We start from the raw sequence: 17242 nt of genomic DNA, 5'->3' as shown, positions 1-17242 counted from the left end.
TCCTATATCTGTCCCAACGTGAAATGAGATACTGCTCCAGATACATGGCAAGGCTGAATCCCCATTCCTCTCATTCTAGGAGAGCGCTCCCTTTGCCGTCATTGGCAGCAACACAGTGGTGGAAGCCAAAGGCCAGAGACTACGAGGGAGGCTGTACCCCTGGGGCATCGTGGAAGGTGCGTTTTGAAAACTGGCCAGACTCATGGAGGAACGTACCACCTGACAGCTTTTAGCCTCAATAGAGAAGTAGCGTCTCCTGGTTCAGAGGACGTATGCCGCTGCCGTCATGTTCCGTAGCCAGTCCCCGGAAAGAAAGGTAAACTTAGCCCCTGCTCTGGCTGCAAAGCTCACTTGCCTGTGTGGTCTGTTTTCTGTTTTGCACAGTGGAAAACCAAGCGCACTGCGACTTCGTCAAGTTGAGGAACATGCTGATCCGGACGCACATGCACGATTTGAAGGATGTGACCTGTGACGTTCACTACGAGAACTACAGAGCACAGTGCATTCAGCAGATGACAAGGTGAACGTCCTGACTAGTGCAGGGGGTTGGACTAGATGACCCAGGAGGTCCCTTCCAACTCTGTGATTCTGTGATTCTAGATGGGAGTCCCAAGGCTCAGGCCCTGTCACCTAGAGGGCCATGTTTGCATGAACCACAGTGGGAATATTATGCTGGGAGCTCCTTCTGAAAAATATGATGAGCAGCTTTTGGGTTCAGGTTTGCAAAAGCCTTTCCCAGAGATCTTGGTTCAGGCTTAATGGGATCTAGCCATTGTAGAATAAGAGGGAAATGACATATGCTTCCCAAAGCACATGTTATGAATGGCCTTGCCTTCCTGTTCTCAGTCAAATCGCTTGTGTTTTTAGATCACGTTCCCAGAAAAAGTCCTGCTATCGTAACATAAGTAGAATAGAACGCAGGGCACAATGTAGCATAACAGGAGGGGCGAAGGAGCTTTCAGCAGGCTGCTCACACACGTTTGCCCCTTGGCTGCAGAAATCATGTGCTGATTGGTATGCACGGATGCGCCATTGCAGATCGGAGAACTGGATAGAACTTGAGCGTCATCTGGTATACCCTCCAGTGTGCTGCTTCTCAGTGGAGTCTTCCCTCAAGTTCTTCAGCCAGTAATTCAAGGGCTGAGTGCATGTGATCAAGAAATCTAATGACAGACATGCATATGTAAAGCAGCCCTTAATGACTCGGCCTTTGACCCCCCTCGGTTAATGGCATGAAACGCGAGCATCGTCCCTCCTCCACTGAAAAACACTGCTTTGATATCTGGTGATGTGAAAGTTTTATCTCCAGTGTCAGATCTATGATGGCTTATTCATTGTGCCGTCTAATACAGCCAATGAATGAGGATCACATGATCCACCCTAGCTTTCCCCCCCCCCCCGAGTTACAATTTCATCTGAAGACTGTCTTTGTGCTGCTTCTACTCTGCTTGTCCGAGCTTCTTCTGAAATCTCTTTTTAAAATTTCTTCTTCTTTTTAGAACTGGAGAAGTAGATCAATGGTAATTTACTTATTTGTTTTTTTTTTAAATAACCCCGCTTTCCATTCAAAACCTTAACAGCAAATAAATAAAACCAAATAAAATTACTAACAAAATTATAATAAAGCAGCTGCAACAGTAGCCAACAAACCAGTTGTTCAAAACCACAAGGAGATACTGTAATCTTCACTAGAATGCCTGAAAACCAAGGAAGGCAGCAGGCGAAACATTTCCGGGAAGGATATTCTGTAACTGGGGTGCCACCATTAGAAGGCCACAATTCACCTAGACCCTGAAGGTGGGCCTTCTGTAGCTAGAGAATGGGGACATTCGTATAGAAGTAGATAGTTTTTAGATACCTCAGATTTACATTTAAAGGTACAGGCATTGGGAAATGACTGTGAAAAGGCTGTGGATATAAGGAAACACACATGAAAAGGAGGGTTGGAGGGCATTTCACCCCTCCCACACAGCCCCTTTCCTCTGAAAATATCTACTAGCAAACTTTTGTCTCCAGTCTGCCCTGATGCTCACCTTGGGTCAGTTGTTCTCCGTCAGCCTAACCCAGTGGTTCTCAACTTGGGGGTCGGGACCCGTTTGGGGGTCCAAACAACCCTTTCACAGGGGTTGCGGCAGGGCAGGCAGCTTGGCCGGGGTGGGGGGGGGCGCCATCCACACAACAGCCTTGCAGGGTAGATCAAGATAGAGCGTTCGTCTGTCTGGAGCAGCGGAAAAGAATGAGATCGGCATGGTGGGACAAGAGGTAGAACTGAACTGAGAAACCCCGGGAAAAAAACAATTTATATACAATCATGGACAATGGATCTTTACACCATTGGTCAGTTTCGGTTTCATTTCTGTGAAAGAACACTTGCATAATTTTATGGTTGGGGGTCACCACAACAGGAGGAGCTGTATTAAAGGGTTGCGGCATTAGGAAGGTTGAGAACCACTGATCTAATGGTTTCTGTTGCATGTGGCCTTGTGTTTTGAAGCTAAACCTCCGGACTTTAACCCTAAAAAAATTAACAAAGTAAAAAGTGTGATTCATTGTAAGAGTGACCTCTACCTGTCCTCAAGAACAGGGGTAGTCAACCTGTGGTCCTCCAGATGTTCATGGACTACAATTCCCATGATCCCCTGCCAGCGTTTGACTACCCCTGCTCTAAGGACCTCCAGGCAGGAGGTCTCCGGTCTGCTTCACGGCTGTCTGTCACTCCCGGGTGCACATGCCTCTGTGCTCACCCATTTGGAGCCTGAGATAAGATCCAGCATGTCCGAAAGCCTCCACCTCTTGAGAATATTTCTTTCGCTATCCTTTTAGCAAGCTGACTCAGGACAACAGGATAGAGAGCCCCATTCCGATCCTGCCTCTGCCTACACCGGATGCCGAAACGGAGAAGTTGATCAAGATGAAGGATGAAGAGGTAAGATGAAGGATGAAGAGGGTTTACAGTCTAGCACAGGGGTAGTCAGCCTGTGGTCCTCCAGATGTTCATGGACTACAATTTCCATGAGCCCCTGCCAGCATTTGCTGGCAGGGGCTCATGGGAATTGTAGTCCATGAACATCTGGAGGACCACAGGTTGACTACCCCTGGTCTAGCATGTGCAACATAGGTTTGGGAGACCCAGCTTCGAATCCCCTACACGGCCATGGCAGCTGGCCGGCTGACCTTTGGCTCAGCCTAAATGGTGGAAGAGAAGACGATCTTGTAAGCCTCTTTGCATCCCTGGAGGGGCCGGGAAGAAAAGAGGGGTTTCTGTGTTACCATGCTGGTCTGCATTTAAACAGCTGGATTTGAGGCCAGCTATACCTCTGCCTTTCGGGGGACAAGGTTTTGAGAGCCAAAGCACCCTTCGTTGATGCGGGATCAGCCCGGCCCGATTCTACCTCCCCCCCCCCCCCCCGACCATTTGTGAATACCGTCGCCGTTGATGCCTTGCCGGGCCGAAGCAGCCTCACCGCCGGCCTCTTGTCTTTTTGCAGCTGAGAAGAATGCAGGAGATGCTGCAGAAAATGCAGCAGCAGATGCAAGACCAGTGAGAGGAAGCAGGCTGGGAGGGCAAAGGGACTCCGCCTCGCCGCCACCAGCAGGTCAGCAGGAAATCGTGAGCGCTCTAGGAAGGACTTCCCACCGTGCCCCAAGGACTTGTGAGCAGAAGCTGCCCCACCTCTCTCTCTCGTATTCAACAAGCCCATCCGTGGTTGGCAGGTTGCCCCGAGAGATGGACAGGGGGGGAAGGAGGTCAGGTCGACGAAAACCCCTCCCACGTTTGGAATGCAACCTCATCCGGCTACTTTATTTCTCTCTCTCCTCCCCCCCCCCCACCCAAGAAAAACCATCCATTTCTCACTCTTTCCCCCAGATGTTCTCCAAGTCCTGTTTAGGGAACGCCTCGGTATTGTAAAGTCACGGTTTCGACAGCTAATGAAGTCGAGGACTTGCTGTGTGGAGGCACGTACTTGTTTACTCCTAACCAAGGTGCTGCGATCCCCCTCCACCCCCCCCCCGCCCCCCGTTTATCCTCTGCCTCTCTGAGTTCAAGCAGGGCCATCAATCGCTCGGATCTCGGGGCTCACAAGACGGATCCGGTCCGAGTGTCACCCCGGGGGATTCTCTGGTTTTCCTGCCACTTCGAAGGGACGAACGGAAAGGTGTCCAGATCCCCAAGGGAATGCTGGTTGGGTCTGGGGGAGGGATGCTTTCCAAAGGGTCTCAGAAACATTCCAAATTGTGTCTCCCCCCCCCCCCCACCAAGAAACCCCAAGGCTCTTTTGCACTTTGGGGAAGGCAGCAGAGGCCTGCTTCTGAGAGCTATTCCTACAAAGAGCTCCAGGGCCCCTGTTTTAAATGGAATTAGGTACCAGTTGTTGCTAATAGTAAGAAAGGAGTTATTCGGAGGGTTTTGTGTCTTTCCGTCATGCCGGTCTGGGTTCACTCTCTTGCCAAACGTAGCACAAACTGGATTCCCGGGGAAAAGGACCAACTGGTTCCTGTGCTGTTGAGTGTATTCACTTGGGGCGATTTTCAAAGGAACAGCTTTGGATCTTCTTTAGGGCTCCTGCTGAATTCCACCTAGGGGGGACATCGATGCAAAACGGGGAGTTCTGCTAGCCTCGAGTCGCACTGTGGAACGGAAAGGGGGCCGGCTGAGAATTGCACTACGTCCGTCACGTCCACGGGTACAAACATTCGCTCTGGAAATGTTTGGTGTGTTGTTTGGCTCGTGGCTCGCAGTCGCGTTGCATCATGGGTTTTGTAGTTTTTAAGCCTGCACACGTCTGTGTTAGCTTTGTCCGCTGCAAACCGCGTGACGCAGTTTAACTCCGAGCAAAACGGGATGTGAGAATGACATGCAGACGATTACGTCACCCGTCACTCAGTCAGACGGGATGCAAAATGCACATGCATAAAACACCCAGGGACTGTAACTGGATGTGTGCAATTGTAATTATTAGATACACTGCTGTACAAATAACACTGTCAGGGAAGCAGATCTTCTATGCCGGCTCGTGAAAATGTTTGCAAGGGGCCATTTCTGGGCTTGTCTCTATCCCACAGCTAGGGATCGTTTCTGTCTTGCACCTCGGGTTGCCCTCTCCGGGTTGGGAAATACCTGGCTGTTTTGGGGGTGCAGCTTGGTGATGGGGACTTCAATGGGATAGAATTCTACAGAGACTGGTCTGTTTAGAGCAGGGGTAGTCAAACTGCGGCCCTCCAGATGTCCATGGACTACAATTCCCAGGAGCCCCTGCCAGCATTTGCTGGCAGGGGCTCCTGGGAATTGTAGTCCATGGACATCTGGAGGTCCGCAGTTTGACTACCCTTGGTTTAGAGCTTGGTCTGTTTAGCCTGGAGAGGACTGAGAGAGGATCTGATAGCCATCTTCAAGTATTTAAAAGGGTGCCATGTGGAGGATGGAGAAGAGATGTTCTTGCCCCAGAGGGATGGACCAGAACCAATGGGATGAAATTAATTCAAGAGAAATTCTGTCTAAACATCAGGAAGAAGTTCCTGACAGTCAGAATAGTTTCTCAGTGGAACAGGCTTCCTCGGGAGGTGGTAGGTTCTCCATCTTTGGAAATTTTTAAACAGAGGCTGGACAGCCATCAGACAGACAGGCTGATTCCGTGAAGATTCAAGGGGATGGTGGGTTAGAGTGGATGAGCGATAGGGCTGTGAGTGTCCTGCATAGTGAAGGGGATTGGACTAGATGACCCAGGAGGTCCCTTCCAACTCTGATTCTATGAGAGTTCATCTTCCAAATCAGCTGTTTTCTCCAGGGGGACTAATCTGCACCACCTGGACATCAGTTGTGACCCCTGGAGATCTCCAGCTACCGCCTGGAGGTTGTCAACCCAACTGGCATCACATTTGGAACTGAGAAAACTCAAAACGCTGCACACAGTTCAGCTGCGGCATGCGTACGTGTTCCCATTTTGCACTGAAAGCTCCATTTACATGGCCTTACCCTAAGAGTTTTCGAAGACAGAATTTGGCAGTGCCTCCAAGAAATGCTATGGGGGTGATACCTGAAATACAGGGAGTGAGAAGCAAACAGAGAAAGACTGATGGCCACTGGGGAAGGAGGAGGGCGTAGGAGTTAATGTAAGGCCTAACATCCCCTGCCCTTGATAGTCTGGAATTTTTTAGGGAGTGCCCACATGGTTTCAAACCCAGCTGTGCTGCAGGGTTTTGTAATATACTGAGTTTCCTTTTCTTCACTTGGATCAAAGGGTCTCTAGGGTCCCATCATCTGGTCACGAAATTGGAGTCACTATTGGGTAGTTGTGAATTTCCTGCATTCTGCAGGGGGTTGGACTAGATGACCCTGGAGGTCCCTTCCACCTCTTTGATTCTAAGTCAGCTGCATCCAGGCCCATACCTCAGTTCCATCTGGATGCAGTGTGAAAGAATCAAACCACACAGCATCTGATGCCTTAACGGAGTCTTACATTGTGAATTCCAAGCTTGCTCCCTTAAGGAGGAGCAAAGCTCCGCCTGTTAATCAACAACTGTTATAAGTCCAGGCATCCTGGTTGCCCTTTCGGAGAGGCCTGCCGCCCACTTTGAGAACCTTGACTCTTTCAAGGGGCTGATGTCACACGCCGCTGTCTACAGCAGAGTCCTGGCGCTGGGTTTGCAGATGGGGAAGATCAAGGAATGGCAGGGAATTGGTGCTGAACCCTTTTCCCCAACCTGTTTTTTCTCTGTTCCAAGTTCCTCTACCTCCAGCCTCTTCTCCTGCTGTGCCAGGTGCCCAGTTGGCACTTGCAGGAACATGTACACATGCAGGGTGGAGTGGGTTGGACATGGCCAAAGGTGTCGGGATAGGGTTAAGCAAACCCTCACCTGTCATTTCTCTCTTCCACATTTTCCCCTCCTCAAAGCTGTTTTTTTTAAGATATATGTGCATTTGTGTGCACAGACTTAGTTGCCAATGCTCACATGTGACATGCAGCTAGCCCTGGCAGAATAGATCATTGGAAAGCCATTGTGTTCCCCTGGGATGTACGGATGACTGTTCCCGATGCTTTGCAAGTAGGATGCCCTTCTCCGTTTTGTTTGTTTGTTAATCTTCACGGATGGCTATCTGCCCTTCGCAGTTCTGCCAGCCTCCATCCCAGTACACAGGTCATCTTGTGGCAGCTTCCGGGCCTTCCTCATGGCCAGGAAAGCAGAGAGAGCTGTTGAACAGCGATAAGGATTGTTCTTTCTGCGGCAGTGACTTGCCGCTCCGGTTGTTGGCTTGTTTAACCTCACAGCTATTGAAGAACATCACCAGCAGTATGGCTGTCCCTGATAATATAGTATGCACTTGGGGGAGGCCAGGGGACCTCTGTGACCACACTGCAGTCCTTGGGGAGAGCAACTCTGTGGATTAAAGAAATAGGCCCACATTGGGTCTGCGGCTCCCGGTCATCCGAAATTCAGTTCCCCGGGCACAAGGCTCAAACTCTCAATCTTATTTAGGGTCGTTCATGTCATGGTTTATCATGAATTTGTGAAACCAGGTCTCGGTTTGGAGGCCATTCTTCAAAGTCTTATTCAGCCTTCCTCAACTTTTTTTACCCTTGAGAAATCCGTGAACTTTGAGAAACCACAGAAGTGGTGCGATTGGGCAGAATAGGGTTGGGAAGCTGAGCTGTGGACACGCCCACTGGGGGCCCCTCCCCTTCCCAGCCCCTCCAGGCCCATCATTGGCCATTTGGGGAAGGGGGGGGCAGGTGGACGTGGCCATATATCATATCAGATAAATGTTTAATAAGTTTTTAAAAAATTAACTCCCACCCACTTGGGAAACACTTCCCTGGTTGAGAAACCCTGGTTGACTTTGTCTTCACCAATGTTGGTTCCTCCACCTGCCCTGCAGAGACCCATCTGGTAACCAAGCGAGGATTCGGCTAGGACAGGAGTGGCCAAACTATGGCTCTCCAGATGTCCGTGGACTACAATTACCATGAGCCTTGTAGAAGGGCAGGCATATAGGCTCTTCATAAATCTGGATCTAGTATGTGCAGGAGATGTTACTATACTATGTCCATTTAATACAATTCCCATATACCAGAGGGGACATCTATTCCTTGTCCGGCTCCTTAGTTCTTGCAACTCCAAGTCTAAAAGTCAGCACTTGACTACACTAAACACAGATTTTTCTGAAAGAAGACGTAATGGATCTCAAGACATTCCAGTTAAGTCAGTTTTCCTTTTTGTGCCTCTTGACCACTCAGATAACTGGCATTCGGACAACATGAAGGTGTATAGCTTTGTTAGAATGACAAAAAGGAGAGATGCTTTCACTACCCGCTTATTTAGTCCTTATGCTATTTTACAAAGGCAAAGGTCTGCCTGTTTTTGGACAAAGACTTTAAACTATGCTGGGGAAACTATGCTAGAGACACTGGGAGTTCGTTTCAGCTCTTTATTGACCCTAGCTTTAAGGTACAGAGGACCAAAACCGAAAAATGGCCAGTGTATACAGTGGAGAACAAAGGAATATCCTGCCAGTGAGCGCTATTGGTCAATTTCAGTCCAAACTAATAGGATCCGGCAGTTGGGATCCAACCGTGCGTTGGCCAGTCTCGATAGCGGGATTGTGATCCTGCCTCGGACCTTGAGTTCAGGTCTTTGGTTGGTCTACAAACCCAACAAAAAGTGTCTATAAATGTGAATGATTCACAGGACAAGTAATCCCTTTGGCTTCTGTTCACAATTGTCTTTCAGAGAAAGCGAAATGAAATGGAAAACAAAGTTCAACTTTTTTTAAAAGGCATTTTTAAAGGAAGTCGGGTTAAGTGGGCGGTGGAGCTGCCCCTCCTCTTTGGAGACACCTGTGGTTCTAGGGAGTGGCCAGTAGAGGGCGTGTTGCCTTGCTAAGCTGCTAAGTCTCTCCCAACTTTTGAAATGTTATGCTTCCGGTGACTGCCTTCTTTGACTTGCAAGTTCACAGCTGATCCTGGCGACCATCCCGGCAGGTTTATAGAAAGTCAAAAACCCAACATGCCCTTGGACTGTGGAGTCGCGTCCTAATTCAAACCCACACAGCTCGTTCCACTGTGATGTGGAATTGGTAGGCTAGGGGGAAACCAAAAGAGAAAAGTAACGCTGATGTAATTGCCGTTCTGTAAAAGTGATAATGAACTGGAATTGCAGAGGTTGGCAGGCCAAAAGAGCCATGGTGCAGGACAGGGCATGAATCTGAATTCTTGGCCTTCATGTAAAGTAGCAGGGTTAACTTGCAGGGCTGTCAGCAAAGAAACAGTGGTAGCTTTTTGGGGTGGTTGGGATAGGGATGGGGGGGGATGGAGATGGGTATGGATGGACACTGCCTTAAGGATGCTGCTTCGCTTCCCTGTATACCAACACGAATCCAAGATGGCTCATTCCCCACAAGTTGGATAATGCAATTTCAATATGCTTAGCAGCAGGATTTTCCCATGCAGAACAGGAAAGTCTGCTTCTAAAGTGCACTGAAAGTGGATTATCCAGCACGTGCGGAATAAGAAATAATAGGTTCTGTTGATGGTTTAATAGCTGGCTGGGAGCGGCGGCATATAAAATAAATAAATAAATGCCTGTACCTAGTGGTGTCCGCTGGAGGAAAACCACGGTGGCCCTGGAGATAACGTAGACCTCATCATGCTCGCTTTCCGCCACCTCCCTCCCTCGGCTTCATGCAGGGGAAAGTCCTGTTTTGTCAGTTGCGGTAACTGGAGTTAGGTTCCAACGCCCGGCCTGGCCAGCCCAGCCCTACCGTTGGAGGATCCCGGAGCAAAGAGCACAAATTGGCTCGCTGCTTTCCTTCTCCCCTCCCCACCATCGCTCCTGCGTGCTTCTGCACTGTCAAACACACACATGCTCCAAGGTGCGCTCTTGTGGTTTGGAATCGCTTTGGGGAGCCACACCCGGAGCGTCCATGAGCGATGTGGAGGGGAGGAGAGGCCCCAGGTTCATTGAGCCTGCCCAAGGAGGAGACCGCACGAGCCAGTTTTTGGTGCCTGTGATCTCTGTATGGCCACGTCATGGTACTTGCATTGTGCTTGTCCTCACTAATTGCTCCGCATGCATTTTTGCACCCTGGGGGGGGGTGATACACACGTGTGCGTGCGTGTGTGTGCGTGTGTGCGTGTGTGTGCTGGAGTCGCGTTCTCCGTGCTGTATGCTGGCACCCGCCTCTCTCCGCCTTCCTTCCCTGCCCTCCGTCTTCGCAGCCATGTCGTCCCTGCGGCTTGCTAGTGCTTCTGTGACCCTCGCCATGCCTTGCTTGTGCTGTTCCGTGCTGCTCGCTTGCTCGCTCTCTTCGGTCAATTTCTGTTGAACATTTTTGTCATTGTGATGGAAGAGGACAGAACCTTTGAAACATATCCATTTTATTAAAATTATTATTATTATTATTATTATTATTATGAATAACATTTACTACCTGAACTGTTTGATGAAGTAAATTAAAAAAAAAAAATCAAAACAACCGAATGCGGCATCCCCGTCGTTGATCATTCTGTCGAATTAATATCCGTAACCGAACTTTTCACTTCTCTCCCCTGCGGTTCGGGGCTTTGCGATCCCAACTCGGTGAGCTGCTGTGTCTATCAACGAGGCCTCCTTATCAGGACCGGTTTATGGATTTCCGGGTTCCCTAGCACCAGAGTGCGTTTAAGGATCCGCAGGGCCCTAGCAGAGTACAGTTGCGGCAGGAGCAGCCAGACTGGCGGCGGAGGGGCTCCCCACAGTGGAAAGAGGTGTCCTTCCAAGTGCTCTTAAACAGGGAAAAGAGGGGAAGAGACAAGCTATAGCCCTGATCATTGGGGTGGGGTGACAGCTTGTGGAGGCCCTGGAAAGCGCGGGCCCTGTGGCATGCGCTACATGGACAAACCAGCCCTGCAGTTATAGGAAGGAAGGGGTTGGCTCAAAAGCCAAAAGTCATTATCAGCAGCATCTCTGAACCAGATCGAAGCTACGGAGTTGGTCTGCACACAAGGATGTTGCTATCAGATATTATTGAGGGTCTATCCCTGCAGAAAGGTAAGCTATTGTGTTCTGCACCCACTGAATTTTCAAAGGCAGCCTTATGCTTCACATTACACAGGGCTGCTTTCCAGGTTAACACCGTTCCAGTGTCTCAAACACTCACAGTCTTCCCACCAGGTGAGATTGCCAAAAGTTATTTCCGACAGACCGTTGGCCTGGCCGATTCCCGCCTTGCCGACAAGGAAGCAACTGCAAGCTGCGCGGAGCGCAGCTCACAGTTGCTCCCTTGCCGGCGGCCTGACGCGTCTGGAGGCGTGGCTGCCGGGGGCTCCCTTGCCTAGCGCCCGCTGTATTTTAATTACAGCGGGCTTGATTACTAGTGTAAACATAATCATTAAAATCACAAGATATCCATTGTCCATCTGGTTAAGAAATCGATTTGTTCTACAGCCACCTCCTTCCTCCGATGAGAGGGGAGATGTTAACACGATGTGAGGATGTGATCGATGTTTTGAACCGTTCTCCTTCACGCTATGGGCCCCTCCAGTTCTCTCTGCAGATATTTTCACTTTCCTCCTCCCTCCCTCCAACATTTTTATCAGTCTTGGGACCCCCTTGTCACTGGGCTACTGGCAACTGCTCATCTCTCTTTGAAGTGGGGAGGAGGAATCAAGGTCACACCCCTGTTCTGAATTCCCTCTGCCTTTTGTTGCTGCAGGATATTGTCTGCCCCCCCCCCCCCGATAGATCCCAAAGGATAGCTTATTGTCCTGGGATTGTCCGAAGGGCTCATTCTTTTGAAATCCCCAGTCCTGAAATATATTGCAGGTGCATCTGCGCTTGTTTCTCCTCTTGGCCGTTCATTCCAAATACATTCAAGGTTGGTGAGGTCTCACAGAGGGATTCAGAGGACCTACTGCTCCTCCTGTTGACCAGGGCAAACGATCACTCTAAATGAAATTGTAAATATGTTGGATGAGCACACCTCATGGTATTTCTTCCTGGGTGTTCCATTCAGCTAGATCTGAGACAGGACTAGTCAAACTGTTGCCCTCCAGATGTCCATGGACTACAGTTCCCAGGAGCCCCTGCCAGCGAATGCTCTGATCTGAGATATGCACTGTCATGGCGGCCATTGGGCCATAGAGTTCTTTGCTGCTTTGGAGAGCTGCCCAGAACCATGTGGTTCAAGTCCCTCAACCACCTTGGAGTCACATCAGACCGGACTTGACTTGAAGGAACTCTCCAGTGATATTCCACTCCATAACAAGAAGGGAGGGCATGTGTCTCCATGTGGGCCCGTAGGCATGCGCAATGCATGAGGAAGCCCAAAGAAGGTCATTTGCTAAACCTGGAGATGGACAGCTCTGGTAATCTTTTCTGTAGCATGCTTCCTCCTTCCTTGAGATGTGGCAAGACCTTCCTTTTTAACTGAGGGAAACATGTTTTTGTGGCTGTCAGCATTTCAGCATCTATCAGAGGAAAGCAGGAACATTCTGTGCAATACCATGGAAGCTCAATTCCCATATGGAATTGCACAAGTGCACAACATCCAGTGCCAATGGCCTGCCTGGCTGCTCTGCAGTGATCCCACTTGGACAGAAGAGTGTTCATTGCATCTCTCTCTTTTCTGTTGTTGTAAGTGGTTCAAGGAAGCTCTGGTGGAGGTTGGTACCTGAATGCATCTCTGCAGAAGACAGTGCAGGATTTCACAGTGTGGGTTTTTACAATGTGAATCCCTTACAGGCACTTTTGAAGGTGTCATAGCCTTGTTTGACTCAGAAAAAGTAACAAAGTAGGATCCATTCAGAAGAAGAGTTGGTTCTTATATTCCATTTTTCTCTACCAGAAGGAGTCTCAAAGGGGCTTACAATCGCTGTCCCTTTCCTCACAACAGACACCCTGTAGGTGAGGCTGAGAGAGCCCTGATATCCCTGCTTGATCAGAACAGCTTTATCAGGGCTGTGGTGAGCCCAAGGTCACCCAGCTGGTTGCATGTAGGGGAGCATGGAATCAAACCTGGCTCACCAGATTAGAAGTCTGCACTTCTAACCACTACACCAAGCTGGCTCTCAGCCAACTTCAGAGGCTGCTGTCCTATAACATTGCCAATAAACCTTGCCTCAGTGGTTAGGTCACGGCTTGCTGCCCTGTTCTCAGTTGGTAAACTAACTGCATCCAGCTGGTAAGAACTTGGTGACCACCAACCTGGTGGTGTGGTTAGGAGTCAGATGGGGGTCTGAAAGACTCAGGTTGCACAATATTCCTCCGTTGGAAGGTTTTCATCCAAGGCTTTTGTTTTGCTCACACATTTGTCTGCAGACCTGGGGAGGATGGCCTCTCAGGTCTGCAGCAGAAACCCGTATTTGTACCGGGCCCCATTCTCTAGGTCTATTGATCCTCATGAGAACTAGAGCTGCTCTTTCAGTCTCGTTTATAGAGTCCTTCTGTGGGCAAAATGGATGAAAGGAGAATGATGTGTACATCCCTGAGGGTGGGGTTAAAACATAAATAAAACCCCAATTGCATGACAACACTGCGATTGCCAGGGAGTGTGTAGGAAGAGGCAGCCCCTTATCTCTCCGGTCCAGGCTGGGTCATTATCTGGATTGCTCAGCTGTGCAGGAGCTGCTTCTCTCACTGCCTGCCTGCCTGCAACATTTCTTTCAGAGGGAAGCTCACTGGAAACAGTAAGTCCAGAGTCCTTTTTCTTTGTTGGGATAGAATGAGGATGGTGGTGGGGATTGCTATTCAAATTACTGTGCTGGTGCCAACTCCCCACGGTGAAATTCAAGGCTGGCTGCCATGTAGAGGATGGAGCAGAGTCGTTCTCTCTTGCTCTGGAGGGACGGACCAGAACCAATGGGATGAAATTAATGCAAAAGAAATTCCGTCTAAACATCAGGAAGAAGTTCCTGACATTGAGAGTGGTTCCTCAGTGGAACAGGCTTCCTCGGGAGGTGGTGAGTTCTCCATCTTTGGAGATTTTTAAACAGAGGCTGGGGAGCCATCTGACGAAGAGGCTGATTCTGGGAAGGTGGCAGGTTACAGTGGATGAGCAATTGGGATGTGAGTGTCCTGAATAGTGCAGGGGGTTGGACTAGATGACCCAGGAGGTCCCTTCCAGCTCTGTGATTCTATAATTCAAATCGCTTTCCATTCCCCTCCCCTCGTTTCCTTCCATGCCACACTGTCTGGTGCAGTCTAAGGCTCTTTGTGTTTCAGGGCAGAAGATGAAGCTCCTCGGGCTGTTCCTCGGGTTTCTCCCCCTTGTTTCCCCCACCTGCCCTCCCCCCTGCCGCTGCGCTTCCAATATCATCGACTGCCGCTCATCAGACCTCACGGAAGAGGCCCTTCCCGCCTCCTTCAGCTCCTCCACCGCCTACCTCTACCTCACCAACAACTACCTCACCTCCATCCCCAATGGGCTTTTTGACAACCTACAGAACCTCCAGGTGGTTTACCTGTGGGGGAACCCCTGGGAGTGTGACTGTGACATCCTCTACCTGCGCACGTGGCTGCAGTGGCAACAGAACCGCAGCTTCTACCGGAACGTGATGTGCTCTTCCCCGCCCCACCTTCAAGGCAGGATCATCAGCTATTTGTCCGAAGACGAGATCGTGGCCACGTGCCAGTCGTGGTACTGCAGCGTGGCTCTCATTGCCCAGATCTGCCTGTTCATCTTCATCCTCTTGCAAGCCATTTTGCTCGTCTCCATCTTCTGTTACCTGAGGAGGTTCCGAAAGTTGGTCAAATCAGCCTGGAGGGCCACCACTGAACTGTACGAGGATGTCAGCCCGTGGGCAGCACCCCATAGCGACTGATCCGGGGGACGCCGGGGGACAGGAAGAGCTGTGGATGAGCTACTTGACAAAGGAAATTCTCCCCGTGAACGAAAGCATTTGTTTTTCCGGCTAACCTCTTGCTTTGTGGAGGTTCTGGCAGATTTTGGGTTTTAAATGTTAACCATTACTGGGCAGATTTCCCTGGGACGGTTGTGAAATGGCAAAATTCAACAGCAATTGTGGGCTCACAAGATGATTGGCGCTTGTCCCCTGTGGGCACCTCCCAAGGGTCTTCACAGGAAGGCCAATGAATGATGGATTTTCCCCTGTTCAGGACCCACCATAAGCAGTCTTCTCTCTACCCAGGAAGTTGGCTCTGCACCTGGACTCAGTTGTGAGAATTCTGATGAGACTGGTGGTAGGATTCATGGTCCTTAGAAGATCTGTTGCCTCCTAATTTGGGAGACAAAATTATGGGTGCCCACCAGGGAGGGCAAGTCATGTGATTTGTTTTCAGAAGATGATTGCATTGCAGCTGGGTGGGGCGAGGGTATGCCAGAGGCCATCTTTGCCTGGGGCTGCCATGATGGGTCTCAGCCATCTTGCAACTCATTCTTCTGGATTCTCTTTGTGGCCAGGGGAAAGCATTCATCAGCTGAAGCAGAGCAGTAGAGGAGGCTGAAGGCTTTTCCTAGAGCGGCACTTCTGGTTCCTGGCAACCATTTTCAGGTTTGGGGAAAGTCTTGACCATGGAGGGATGAGTTGCACACAGGATGTCCCGGGCTTCTGTTTGCTGGATGAGTTTTGTATGGAAGGATGGCCTAAAAACAATTTTAATAAAGAGTAATAAAAGAGTGTAAGATCTCCTCCCATTGCAATGCATCAGGATTAGGGTGGTGGTGGTTGTTATACATTTCCTCTGAAGAAGTAGAAGAAGAGTTGGTTCTTCTATGACGCTTTTCTCTACCTGAAGGAGCCTCAAAGCGGCTTCCAATCGCCTTCCCTTTCCTCTCCCCAAAACAGACACCCTGTGAGGGAGGTGAGGCTGAGAGAGCCCTGCTCGGTCAGAACAGTTTTCTCAGTGCTTTGGTGAGCCCAAGGTCACCTAGATGGCTGTATGTGGGGGAGTGGGGAATCGAAACTGGCTCATCAGATTAGAAGTCTGCAGTCCTAACCACTACACCAAGATGGCTCTGCAACAAGAAGGGGCATAACCACAAGGAATGGACATGCATGAGTTGGAGAATGGGTGTGCAATAACAGCCTCTGTACCTAACCTGCATGCATTCAGTCGAATGTCTGCATAGAGCCGACACATGCATAAAGATCATGTAACAACAATTCTGACTCTGGATCAGTTCTATGGGCCTCAAGTTTCCAGGCCCAAACAAAGATGCCGGTTTGCATCTTCAAAGCCCTAAACGACCTGAGTTCTAAATAACTCAAACATGACAATCCCTACCATTAAAAATCAATGTAGGTCGGGTTGCCAACCTCCAGGTAATGGCTGGAGATGTCCTGGGATGACAGCTGCTCTCCAAGCGACCGATCATTCCACGTGCAGTTAGAAAGGTGATGTTTTAAAATTATGATGACGATGTTTTGAATAGGTTGAATTAGTGCACTTTAGGTAATAAATATCTGATTTTTTAAAATTACTTTTTGTAGTTCAGCCTTTGGGTTCCTAACTTTTCTGGTTAGGTTTGGTTTCGGTTTCCATTTCTGGTTTTGCTCTGTCATGCGCACGCTGCTCCCTTGGCCGCTGTGCACTGGAGCGGTCCTCGGAGGCCCCGAAAACGCCACATTCTGCCACAACCAGGGTGATGTCGGCATTCAGTGTTTGCAGGGCCTCCAAGAGCCATCCCAGTGCACAGTAGCCCTCAGAGTGGCCTGTGCATTCGCTGGCAGGGGCTTCTGGGAATTGTAGTCCATGGACATCTGGAGGGCCGCAGTTTGACTACCCCTGATTTAGACAGTCCTTGATAGACCTGGATAGTCGGAGCTTAGGAGAGCCCACCGTTCTGGAAACCTTCTGCCCACAAAAACACGCTCTTTCTTTTTCCGCTGGCATCATTACAGCTTGGCGCATTCCAGGTTAAAAGCCCTTTTGGCCCCCTTTTCACCTCCTGTGGAGTCCAAACAGCTTCAGTGACATGATTATGAATCACACCAGGGTCCAGAATGATTTGCGAGCCCCAAGAGGCAGCCGGTCCATAAATCTACAGCCTGCACTTCTCCACTCATCTCTGGGCTATGGGGCGTGCACGGTCCTACATCTGTCATGCTCATTGGCCTGTGACGGAATTGGGGGGGGGGCGCATGTGGGGGCAGGACGGGGCACCGATTTGAAAAGTTCTCATTCAGGTAGGTGTGATTTATCCTTTATTTTACCATGACCTAATGACGAGGGAGGCACAAACGGCAGAGTCAGTGCTTTTCTAAAATCCCGAGCAATTTTTGAGTTTACTTTTCTCATTAGCTTGTGC

General features: G+C 49.7%; 2 protein-coding genes across 8 annotated transcripts in view; both read left to right on the top strand.

Moving 5' to 3' along the window:
- SEPTIN5 (septin 5) overlaps window positions 1-4255 on the top strand; it is a 46244-nt gene extending 41989 nt beyond the window's left edge. For 5 of the 6 annotated variants that reach the window (XM_077308200.1, XM_077308201.1, XM_077308202.1 and 2 more), the window contains 5 exons: window positions 80-176; window positions 385-520; window positions 1500-1520; window positions 2824-2926; window positions 3489-4255. In XM_077308200.1, the coding sequence (XP_077164315.1) occupies window positions 80-176; window positions 385-520; window positions 1500-1520; window positions 2824-2926; window positions 3489-3545 (414 nt within the window). In that variant the 3' untranslated portion in view covers window positions 3546-4255. The remainder of the gene's footprint in view (window positions 1-79; window positions 177-384; window positions 521-1499; window positions 1521-2823; window positions 2927-3488) is intronic. The other variant, XM_077308199.1, reaches the window with a different exon arrangement.
- A 1020-nt stretch (window positions 4256-5275) lies between these two features.
- On the top strand, window positions 5276-15611 carry GP1BB (glycoprotein Ib platelet subunit beta). Of its 2 annotated transcripts, none has more exons than XM_077308207.1 (2): window positions 5276-13661; window positions 14197-15611. In XM_077308207.1, the coding sequence occupies exon 2, from the start codon at window positions 14205-14207 to the stop codon at window positions 14793-14795; it is 591 nt and encodes a 196-aa protein (XP_077164322.1). In that variant the 5' UTR covers window positions 5276-13661; window positions 14197-14204; the 3' UTR covers window positions 14796-15611. The 2 variants fall into 2 exon arrangements, with proteins under 2 accessions (XP_077164322.1, XP_077164320.1); XM_077308205.1 differs by lacking the exon at window positions 5276-13661 and adding an exon at window positions 13668-13934.
- Window positions 15612-17242: the final 1631 nt, after the last annotated feature.

The sequence above is a fragment of the Paroedura picta genome, chromosome 13 (assembly GCF_049243985.1).
Source record: "Paroedura picta isolate Pp20150507F chromosome 13, Ppicta_v3.0, whole genome shotgun sequence".
NCBI lineage: Eukaryota > Metazoa > Chordata > Lepidosauria > Squamata > Gekkonidae > Paroedura > Paroedura picta.
The sequence above is the reverse complement of the archived record's forward strand: the minus strand, read 5'-3'. Positions and strand labels throughout refer to the sequence as shown.